At 35.8% G+C, this 12,317-nt stretch overlaps 1 protein-coding gene across 2 annotated transcripts in view; it reads right to left on the reverse strand.

Annotated features, from left to right (window-relative positions):
• Positions 1-12,317, reverse strand: part of PLCL2 (phospholipase C like 2) — a 99,040-nt gene that overhangs the window by 12,682 nt on the left and 74,041 nt on the right. For both annotated transcript variants that reach the window (XM_064673547.1, XM_064673538.1), the window contains exon 5: positions 11,087-11,162. In XM_064673547.1, coding sequence (XP_064529617.1) covers positions 11,087-11,162 — 76 coding nt within the window. The remainder of the gene's footprint in view (positions 1-11,086; positions 11,163-12,317) is intronic.

Below are 12,317 nucleotides of genomic sequence, written 5' to 3' on the forward strand. Positions count from 1 at the left end.
TTGCCTGATAAACTGAAATTAATTATGTCACCTCTTAGTCTCAGTTCTTCCATCTGTTGGAAGGAATGAATTATATTTGCTACACAATATATGGACAACTAAATTTTAGAGTATGAAAGCAGCATAGCGTTTAATTTTTGACTATGTCTGTTCTGGTATTTCCCTTACTTGTTACTGCTTGGTTTTCTCACATTTTGCCTTGGAATTATCTCATGCATTAACTATGGCAAAGTAAAAACACAAGTTTTAAGTTCCAAAATTAAGCTGCGTTCTAGAACATAACAGAAAATGGAAAAAAAAAAAGGAAAGACTCTATCATTTACAGCTAAATTAATAAAATAAACTACATGTCCATATAAACTCATGAAAACATGCCTTTAAGATATGCTGGCAAAGAAAACTGAAAGTTAAATGACTTTTTTTATAAGTACACAGAATTTTCTGTCTCTTTGCAAGTAAAAATTCAGCTCTTACTCTCATTAAGACATAGTAAACAAATCACTAGCCGTCATTACTTCTAGAATTATTAGTCCATTAGTAATTTCAAACTGCCCGAGAGCTCTCGAACGATAACAGGCATACTACTAACCTGATGTATCACCCAATACATTTCTGTACATACCATCTGCTTAACCAAAAAGCACAAATTACTCATGTTTTTCATTTACAGTGGCAGATGCTAAGAAGGATATCATTCACAACTTTCTAAGTGATCATGAAGATTATGGGTGTTTAGATGGTATTTCCTGTGTTTTAATTTTTGCCCATTGCACAAACATATTTATCTATAATGAAGTTATTATTGATTGTTATCTTGAGCCAGAAAAGTCAATTCTAAACAGCTCTTTTGATCAGTCAACTTTACTAAAATCCTTATTTACAAAGAATCACTGAGGTAGGAAAGCACCTCTGGACATTGTTTAGTCCAACACCCTTGATCAAAAGCAGGACCAGATAGAACAGGTTGCCCAGGACTGTGTTGAGTTGGCTGTTGAATATTATCAAGGATGGAGACTCCACAACCTCTCTGTGTGACATCTTCCAGAGTTTGACCACATCAGGCCCTCACTGAGCCTTTTCTGCTCCAGGGTGAATAGTTCCAGCCCTCTCAGCCTCTTCTCAGAGGAACCATCTTCGTGGCCCTTGCTGGCCTCTCACCAATATGTCTGTGTCTCTCATGTACAGGGAAGTGCAGATCTGTATGCAGCACTGCAGATATAACCTCACCAGTGCTGACTAGAGGGGAAGGATCACCTTCTTCAGTCTTCTGGTCATGCACTTCCTTAGGTATATTTGACTTCTTATCCATCAGAGTACACAGATTCTCTTCTCCGAAGCTACTTTTCAGCCAGTCTCCAGCTTGTACTGGTGCATGCACAGGGTCATTCCTCTCCAGGTGCAGTACTTGGCACTTCTCTTTACTGAATCCTTTTTATGGGCTTCCTATTACCCACATAAGCAAAGTCCCTCAGAGTAGCAGCACAACCAGCTGTTGTATCGACCCTCCAAAGACTTTGGTATCTTCTGTCACCTTGCTGAGGATGCATTTGGCCCCATCATCCAGGTAATAAATGAAGATATTTAAACAGCAGTAGCTCTATTATCAACCCCGGAGGCACATCACTAGTGACTGCCCTTCAGACGGACTTCATGCTCCTGATCACCATGCTTTGAGCCTGGCTGCCCAGCTAGTTTATAGCCTCTACATATAGTTTGTCCAAGAGAATTTTACAAGAGACAGTGCTGAAAGCTTTAGTGAAGTCAAAATAAAAATCATCCACCGCTCTTCCCTTTTCCACCAAGCCAATCACATAATTATAGAATGCTGTCAAGCTGGTTAGGTCTCATTTGCCCTTTGTAAATCCATGCTGACTCTTCCCAACCATCTTCCTGTTCTGCATGTGTTAGGAAATGGTTTCCAAGAGAATTTATTCCACCACTTTTTCTGGAATTGAAGTGAGCCTTCTTGAATTGGTTTGACTGTGGTAACTCTACTGCTTGTGACAGTGTGATGAGGTTTCAAACATCATCATTTGATTGCCTTCCGAGTTGGGGGCACTAAATTGGCATAAGCTGCATTCAGAAGTCTGGTCACCGCTACTGCACCATAAGTAAAGGCAAGGTAGAATGGAAGCCATACAATTTGCAAAATAAAGACTGATTCAAGTCTTCCACATTAAAAAGACCAGCTCTTCACTGACACATTCACCCTGACTATTAAGTCATGTAAATACACTGTAATATAGGTAACAAAACAGCAACAGCATGATTCAACAGTAGGGTTTTAAACTGAAAAAAATACTGCCAACAAATTTTCCTAACCATAACCAGATATTTCACAGCATATCTTTCTCCCTTGCAATACACTTATAAAGCATACTCATAAGCAATCCTCCAGTATTTCCAAATATTATTTTCCCTTTTAGTGCTGAATCTCTTCCTGGTTCCCAGTGAATGCTGGTTAGTCTGAATTTCATGATTGTCTCAGCTTCTCCCTCTCCCCCAATCCTGGAATACATTAGGGGGCTTTAACACTTCTTCATCCCCCCGGGAATACCTTAGCATTCAAGATGCTCTTCTGAAATTCTACAAACTATCCTTTTCTCCCATTTTCAATAACTTCAAACAGCATGAGGAAAAGAGAAGTACCATAAAGCTGTTCAATGCGTAGCAACCCTATATCATGTGAGGAGACTAATAAAAATTTGCTTGGCTAGTCTAGCAAAAAGAAAACCAGAAGAAGAGCAATTGCTCTCTAGATATGCATCAGTCAGGTAAGACCTTGGACATGAAAGGATTGTTTCAGCTAAAGGAAAATATTAGGATGAATGTCCCTCAGCAAAATTGGAATATATGTATAATTTATGACCATTACAGATGTGGTTCTGTAAGCAGCCTATAAAAGGAGAAAATTACTCAAATCAAAAACTCATATTCATTTTAAGATACACCTTGACATGATCAATTTCCAAAAACTGTACTGGGAAGTAGACTTCAGGACTTTCCAGTCCTGCATATCCTCAGACAGCTGCATGATGACATCTCTAAATAGTATTACATTGCAGATCTCAAACCTGCATTAATTTATGCTTAACATATTCTGATAGAACATTTATGTCTATAAACTAAACAAGGACTACATGACAGTATAGAAAGTAAGGTGTCTTATTGCTATGACATACTTTAATAACAAAAATTTATTTCCTAAATAAAACATACAAGTCAATACCACAGTCTTGACAGGCTGACAACAATTCTGAGCAATCACTTGTCAAAATAACTTCCAGATTATAACTTCAGCTTTGTTTAATGTCCCGGATTCTTAATATCTTATTTGTCACAAATATGTTCAGCAGATACAAAATCTTTCATAACTTACAGCATGCATATAAGCCTATAATATGTGTGTTATTGTTTTGCCGATGCTTGAAATGCTGGAATAAAGAAGATGCATTTCTGTTCCTGCCCTGCCTATTGTTGTAGTGCCAATACTGTATCTTCATAAAAAAAAGTATTACTTGGTGATGTATCTCAAAACCAACATTGTAGATACTACTAAAAGTTACTCATCTTCAACCGTATTTAGCTTGAAAAAACAGCTTTTTGATTTCCTTAAAATGAAACTACTTCATAGGAAATTCACTATCCTTAATTACTAACTAGAAATGACACCTGTTGAAAGCTGGTTAGCAATTCCTCCCATTACTGGGATTTCACTATAGCTCCTAAGTCCTACACTTAAGATATTGATTAAAATGTGACATATACAGCAACATAAGTGATTCTGCTATTTTTAAAGTAATTAAGAAAGATATATTAAAAAGGAAAGTGGCCTTAAGGCACTGAGCTGCATGTAATTATGTTTTTGCTTTTTTGCTATATAATATATGTATCTTTGTTGAAACGCTCTGATGATAATTACACGTTTATTAAAATCAAGATGTGAAAAGAAATTGAAACATGGAAAATTGAAGTGCATGTGTGTACTGTAGGAGTTCAGGCTGTTGGAACTCTGAGATTTGTTTGCTTTTGCAAGAGTTACTATCACAAAACCCTGGCATACAATCTCGGTTTATAAGAAAAAAATTCACGCCTTTTCTTTAACTGAGAATAGAGATACTAGTTTTTCAAGGAAAACTAATTTTTCTTAGCAAAACAGCCAGCACAACACTTGCTAGACTATTTTTAAAGCCAAATCTCTACTTGACATGCTCATTTATTTTCTTTGATGAAAGCTTTCTTGCCAAGAGCATGATTTACAACCTAGCTGAGACATGACTACACAGCAGGTGGGCTCCTCCTGGTATAGGATTTTTCTCTTAATAAAGAACTTTATCAATGAAATAGCACAACAGTAAAACTTTGGCAACAAATGTATTTACTGAGTAGGCCTAATATGAAATGAGTAGCAAACAAAATTTGACTATATCTATATGAGATACACACTGGTAATACTCCAAGTATGAAGCACTGAACTGCAGTCAAGACAAATATATTTTATTTCACTCTTGGTAGAGCACCTTAATTTAAAAGCAAATTAAATATTTATTACTCTTTTGAAAAGTAATAAAAATTAAATAAATATTAAATATTTTTAAATGAAAGGAAAATACCATACAGCTCTTGATAAGGTTACCCCATCTTGCAGGTCAATTACTATGTAGACTCACCTCAAATACTTATAAAGATTCTGTGAATAATGTGCATACACAGATTGTTCTTTACAAGAAAAAACATCCAAGTGCTTCACACATTAAAATATTTCTTTCTACACTGTGTAAGTTAAATGGTAATATAGGAAAAGAAAGTTCTTGAAAAGAACTTAAGCTGTATTATTTTCCACATATAAATATTAATATTTATATGTGAAGTACTTAAACATATATAAATATGTACTTTGTTTAGACAACTGCTACTCTTGGCCCCATCTTTGAAAGCTAAGGCTTAATTTTTAAATATATTTTTCTAATATTTTTCGTTCAGATTATATTCCTTAAACACTCAGGTATTTCAGCCTCATAAACAACTTCCTTTTAAAACAAAGCTTATCAGAAAAAGTGACTGGGAAAGAAGTCTGGCTACTAGATCACATGACCAATAAATCAAATAAATCATGTTAGAGAAGCAACTGAACTCAGTGTATTTAGAAATTCTCCCACATTTTGCTTACAGAACACTCTTCATACAAAGAATTAGAGTGAATCTTAATAAATTAATGTTTAGAGTACCTCTGTATTATCTAAGAATCACTACTAACTGCAAAAACTGAATCTTAACAGTAACAAGGATTAGATCTTGAAATACTTCCAAGCACCTACTTTCCACCAAAGTCACTCAAAATATGTTATGTCATAACTAGAGAATCGTAATTTCTTTGTGGATTTTAAGTGTGTTGTTCTTCAGCTTCAAGAAGCTCAAGGTACGAACTATTTGCATTCAATATATTTAGATTAATACTTGACAAAAGAATACAGTAACTTAATTAGTTGTTTGGTATTTTTTAATTATTTCAACTTCTTAGGCAATGTGCGCTATCTCTGTAGTAAGTGGAAACGTTCCCCAGACACAGACATCTATGTACTGCCCCTGCTTAGGTGTTAAAAAATGTTTTGGGGCCTAATACCCTGTTATTCTTTATAAGGGGCAAAGAGAAATTGTATATTTGAGATAAACTTCTTATCCAAACATCCCAATCGACAATGGCATCACAGCCTGCTGAACACCATCCTCTCTGCAAGGACAAAATTAGTATTTAGTCTTTCAATCCAGACTCATCCAGTCATATTCAATGACAATAATTCAGTTTTCAATATAAGACACTTTCTTTAATGCTGGAGAACCACTTAGGACATAAGATGTTCAGCAACTTCTTTATGAACCATTTTCAGAAGAGATCCAAAGTAGTTGTAGCACCAAGCTTATTCTGGTATGAAGATAAAAAGAGGACACCTGTAATATCTGGCCTCTATTTAATTACAACTTTGTTAATTCCAAGAGTTAAGTAACCAGCTCCACCTTCCTCGAACACTTTCAAGACAATCCTATATAATATTAACCCTCTCAAAAACAAAGTAAACAAAAATAGCATCAACTGACAAAACACATAAAACCCACACTAACATTCTGTACTTCCAAAACAGCAACACATAAAGCCAGATCTTCACATATTAAAACAGTTGTTCTGGAAAACTGACACATAGTATTCCACCCCCAATGTACAGAAAATTTTATTCCACAAGGACGTTTTTCTGTGAAGACAGATTGTATTTCTAAATGTGGGTGAAGTTAAGCCATCACATTTATTAGAATGAACTAAGACTGTCAATAACGGGCATAAACACAGAGGTACAAGGGAGAGGATTTTTTCCTACAGACTGCTGTTTCCATCTTTTATTTATCAGCCTTGATCCTCAAGAGAGACCAGTGAAATTTTATGGAAACGTTTCTGATTTTATTTCATGTTAGAAAGCAGACTTAATCAAGACATTGATTTATGACACATTATAATTTCTCCAGTGTTCAGATCTGGCTGAGCCCATGTTGTTTCACTGACAATAGTAATGAATCTCTTTCACTTCCACAGGAATCTAACTTCTTTCTTTACTACTACCTTCCACACCTGAGAAATTTGGCACCCTTTTCTAAGCTGCTCTGGAGCTGTACCTGAAGGGGCTTAGTGGAGTTGTTTGAGGAGGAAAGACAAACAGAAAGAAAAAATACAGAAAAAATGGAGCAGACAGAGCAAAAAGGAAAGAAAAAAATGATGACTGAATACAGAAGGAAAGTTAAGAGACATAAATGAAGGACTGCCTTGAACATGCTCTTTATTTCCTTAGCTAAAACAGAAAGCCTATTGTGCTAATAAACATTGAAAATGATGTTGTGACAGATATGGAAAAAGGAACTAAGACAATTTGATAACTGGCTTAGAAAAAATGGAGACCTGGAGAAAACGAGGAAGAGCAGGTATTTCAGAAGCATGCAGGCTGGCTGAGAGGGGCCTCAAAGTGCCGTTTTAGTTATAGCAGGTGATGTTGGAGTTTACGTGATGGTGGTAAATATTGTAGATGTCTTACTTTTGACAGTGAACCTCATGAAAAATACAGTAATGGATCCAATTCTAAGACGTAACTTGACGATCAGCACATCCTACTGATGCAGTCAAACAAATTAAATATTCTCAGTCATGAAGTCCAATGATAACGGATAAAGCAGCATTCCTTCACTCCCTATTAATGAAATGATAATTTAAATGCAGTGGTTTCTAATCAAAAGCCAAGACTTGCTGATGAGAGGCAAGACATGGATTAAAAAGTTCTGCTGAATTTGTGTAAACTCCACAGTACTCAGACCATAAACACTGCAAATTCTCTTTCAAGCCAGGTATAACTGCCGAAATATTGGGAACCTAGTCATTGCCTAGTCATGGACCCTGAGTCAAAACCTAATTTAGAAAGCAAGTAACAGGAACAAATAGTAAAAGAAACAGCTTAAGAGCTCCATAAGTGTCATTTTGCTGCAAAGCTTAAGCAGTAATGGTGGGGAAATAAGAGTTACAGCTACTTGAACAAAATTGATTTTATTCCTTTAATTTTCAACTACCAGAAGTATTTGTAGTATTTTGGTATGGCCATCATCCTAATATTTTTCTGCATGCAGCCCAGATGTAACTTTCCCCAACAAATAATGTGTACTGTGTTTATCTTCAACAGCATCCAGAATGGCTAAATATTTCCCTTCTTGAAACTGTATCCTTTTTCTGACACTGCTGAAGGACTGCTTTGAGTGCATATTAGAAAATGTACTCATTTTAGGTCTTTCACTACTTGCATCATTAAAGTCAGTCACTGTACAGATGGGATAAATAAGACAGTCCCTGCTCCAACAACTCAGAATCAAAGTATGAGGAAGAAAGGGAACAGATGGATAAAGAAAGAGTAGGGAGTACACGGCAGCAATGAAAACTATTTTGGTTAAGGTGGTAGGAGGACATGTGTCAATCTAGCTATATTTGTGGGATAATTTTAAAAACAAATTCAAAGGAAGTAGCCTGGTGGATGTTTACAGTGAGCCCGTGGGACAACATGATAGAAAGCATGATGATGGCTGACAATCTATCAGGCAGTGGAAACTCTTGCTACCAAATGAGCAAACACAAGAGAAGCAAAAGCAGCTCAGTCTTGACGCACAATGAGAAAAAAATATCAAAATTCATCTAGGGACAGACATCATCAAAACAACAGCCAGGAAAATGACGTGCATAAAGCAAAACTGTAATGGTCAAATGTAGAAAAAGGATAGTGTAGCCAAGATCCCAGAAAATAAGAATCTGAACAAGAGTTCTGGCAGCACAGATGACTAGGGATGGTTATGCCTCTAAAACCACATGGAAAAAAATATGTATGTTTTTAATGAATCTGAATTACCAGCCCACATATGCTGAAATGCATATTTATGTATCACTTTAGCCATAAATTGACATTGCTAGAACTGGATACAATAACTTCATTTTCTGAATTAAAACAGAAAACTCAAGAGACCATTCCCTGCAAGTATTGTCAAGGCAACCTTTTCCCCTAACTCATTAATTTACCCTTACCAATGTTATATTTCACAAGATTATAGAATCATAGAATGGTCTGGGGTTGGAAGGATCATCTAGATCCAAACCCTATGCCATGGGCAGGAACACCTTTCAGTAGACCAGGTTGCTCAAAGATCTTCCTGTACTGTTTCACAGTCATATCTACATTTGATTACATTCAATAATTGCCACCAGCAAACTGTGTTTGCTCATTATTTGCCTCCCATCATTTAATGAGTACTTGGAACGTCACATGTCCTTTCGAGCTTCCACTGCTAAACATGAAAATTGATTCCTAAGCTGTGGTTCTCTTTTAACCAGTGATGAGCACAGGCAGTATTTGAATTATAAAAGTAAAAGACTGCAATGGAAGATTCAAAAAAGGAGTTGAAGATTGATGTGAGTTGGGTACAAAGGAGGCTATGAATGGGGTAAGGTGACCTAGACATTCAAATTCTTTACTCTAGCAAAGATACAGGAGCATTTTCTGTTTTTAAGAGATTAAGGGAATGAACTGGATTATCTTCAAACTCCCTTTAGCACCTAGGTTATATTTTCTTACAGGATCTTTAACTGGCTTAATAGCAACAAAATAAATGGCACTGCAGTCATCTTGAAGTTATGTGAATTTTTTCCTTAGTTCTGTGAAGAAGAAAAGTACAGTGGGAACCAAACCACTATTATGCTATTATTTGTTTATTTTTTCATTATTTATGTATCTAAAATGCTTTCAATAACTAATTAAGAACTTAATGTGCTGAGCTGAAATTAATGTGCTGATATGAAGAAAATAGGTAATTTTTTTATATGGTTTAAAGAATCAAAATAAGGAGAAATGTTTACAGTTAATGCTCTTAGGAGAACATTAATTCTGAATTAATGCTGAAAATAACCATCTCAATAACTGTATTTTTGCTCATTCAACAGGCCATCAACCTAACTAAAAAATAATAGTGCAATTATTTTAAAATTAGTTCTGAATTTTATAAGGCCAAAAGTCTTATTATTAAACTTAATGACAGAAAACAGTTTAATAGAGTGAGTCTACTTTGCCTATTCAACAAACTCTCATATAAGCCTATCCATGACAACAAAAATTTACTGCTTATTGGCAGCTTGTGTATTTCTTCTTATTTTAGCAACTTTTTGACTCTTTGAGCCATAGAACGAAAAAGCCCAAACAAGGGCATGATTTTGCTTTTTCCTTATCAAGAAACTACACAGGAAAATGTATAATCTTTTATTTGTAATTAAATAGAGCAGCATCTACTGAAATCATGAGATCAATCAGTCATAAGACAATCTTCAAAAACCATTGATATTAAAAGGTTCAGCTCATTCATCTTAAAAAATGCCTTGACCCTGCAGGGCTAAAGCTGCCCTAAATAGCAGAATCTATTACATAATCCATACTTAGACTTATGTACCATGCTGGAGGGTTCTCATTTAAATGAGATCAGAATCTCCACTATTTAGCATGGGCTTTATGTCTTTAGCATTCATAAACAAAGGATTCTTGGCCCCAGCTGTCCTTCATGTAAAATAACGTGGTAAGACGCAAGAAAATCAGATATATGGAAGTTTACTGGAATCCATACAAGCTAGGAGAAAGCAATCTTTTCTGAAGAGCAGCAATTCTAAAAAACGAAAAATGGGCAATTACCTTTTGCCTTACCTCTAACCAAGGATCTAAACTGCTTGAGATACTGGTGACACTAAAAAAATATGGCACACCATCACCACATAAATGGGAGATGATTTAAGAAGCACACAAGTCTACCAGACAACAGTTTTATGACAGCATCACATATTTTGTGTTTGGTATTGTTGCAGTTTAACCTCAGGCAGCAACTAAGTGCCACACACTTGCTTACTCCCACTGGGTAGGATGGGGGAGAGAATTGGAAGAGTCAAAGTGAGAAAACTCATGACTTGAGATAAAGACAGTTTAACTGGTAAAGCAAAAGCTACACATGCAAGCAAAGCAAAACAAGGAATTCATTCTTTGTAAGCACTGCTCAGCAATAACAAAAACATCTCAATATTATCAGCCCTGTTTTAAGCACAAATCCAAAACTAAGCCCAATACCAGGTACTAGGTACAAAATTAACTCTATCTCAGCCAAAACCACCACAGTATTTTAGATAAATAACTCCCATTAGATAGATCGCTCTCTTTCCTGTAATCCTACATTTGCATTTGTGGAAATGACTATATTGACAAGCTACTGTCCATATATGAAATGCTCGTGATTTCCAAAGTCAAGCTGTAATTCTACGGATCCTTGATTTCTATGGTTTGAAATGTCCTTTTCACTCTTACTGTATATGCCTAAATTACAACAATCTCTTTTTTTGTGTGTTTTTTTGTTGTTTGATTGTTGAGTTTTGGTGGGTTTGGGGTTTTTTTTGCTACAGTTGAATAAATAAACTCAAAAGTTTTGGGAAATAAAGAAAAATGCAGTAAGTTCTGAATATTTTTAAAAAGCAGCTTGTACTTACCCGCTTTCTGACACTGTACTATCCTCTCATATAAGCTATCTGTATTTTCAACTAGAGTTCTGATGGTATGAATCATCTGCAGAGAAAATAAAGTAAAATATACAGGAATATCAGTAAAATTAAATTTTTACTGAAAATTTTTAATCTGTAAAAGATGCTTAAAATTAAACTCAGATCAATAATATATTTACCATTAACATAATGAATACACTCATTTTCGTGGTCATGACAAGGTAGAGAAGCATCCTAAATGTAGCATGAAGACATAAAACATATGATGATTTGGGGCTGGGATCTGTGAACACTGAAGCAAAACATTTACCCCATAATTCATTGTCTATCAAAGCAAGTGGAAATGATACAACCAGGTAATTCACTTTTGGTGGCTTGGGTGAGATAACTCAGATGCAAGTTTCCTCTTCTTCACTCCAACATTTAGGACGATGACCACTCACCACCCACTGCTTGCTTTTTCCTAGGGATCATTGCACTGCTTTTCCAGATTTTCCACATTTTCCCTTTTTGTGGCTTGACCTGTACATATGTATGAGACAACACTCTACGGAGGAAAACAAATCATCTGAGGCTGGTACTGGAGGATAAGAAAAATAAATTATTCCTTTACTTGACCTTTCTAAACAAAAGTCCTATCAGGGAAGCTCAGCTGAAGGCACAGTAATTAGGATGGAACTGGGCAGACTTTTCAGCCCTAGGGTATATATTGAAAAGTAACAACTTTGCTGCACCTTACCCACTGACACCCCTGGTATCTACTCAAGCAGACAATTTTCTCACCACTAAAACAACTAAAATTTGACATGTTACTTATGTGGGTGTTCATGTGGAATTTACTTTTCTTAGCAGACCACAATTTGCTGTTATGAGCAGGAACATTCCATGTTATAGGGAAAAAAAGAAAACCAAAGTTCTCTAACACTCTTCCTCAGAGAAAAACTGCTGTAAGGGGCGTGACTATTCTGGCAGTCCTTCCTCACACATACTAGAAGGACCCTCCTCCAGCTGAATGTCATTGAGGCTGTTTGTCTGAACATTCCTCTAAGCGAGGCATAAATCAATTTTGAGAAGCAGGCAAGTAAGCCTCAGATTTTTGATCATGTTAAGTGTGCAAGCAAGTGAGGAGGAAAAACACCTGCACAGACGAACTACTCTACAGACCTCTATAATTGTCGGCTATACAAAAATCTGGTTTTAACAAATGACAAAGGATTTA

This window comes from Pseudopipra pipra, chromosome 1 (genome assembly GCF_036250125.1).
Source record: "Pseudopipra pipra isolate bDixPip1 chromosome 1, bDixPip1.hap1, whole genome shotgun sequence".
Classification (NCBI taxonomy): Eukaryota; Metazoa; Chordata; class Aves; order Passeriformes; family Pipridae; genus Pseudopipra; species Pseudopipra pipra.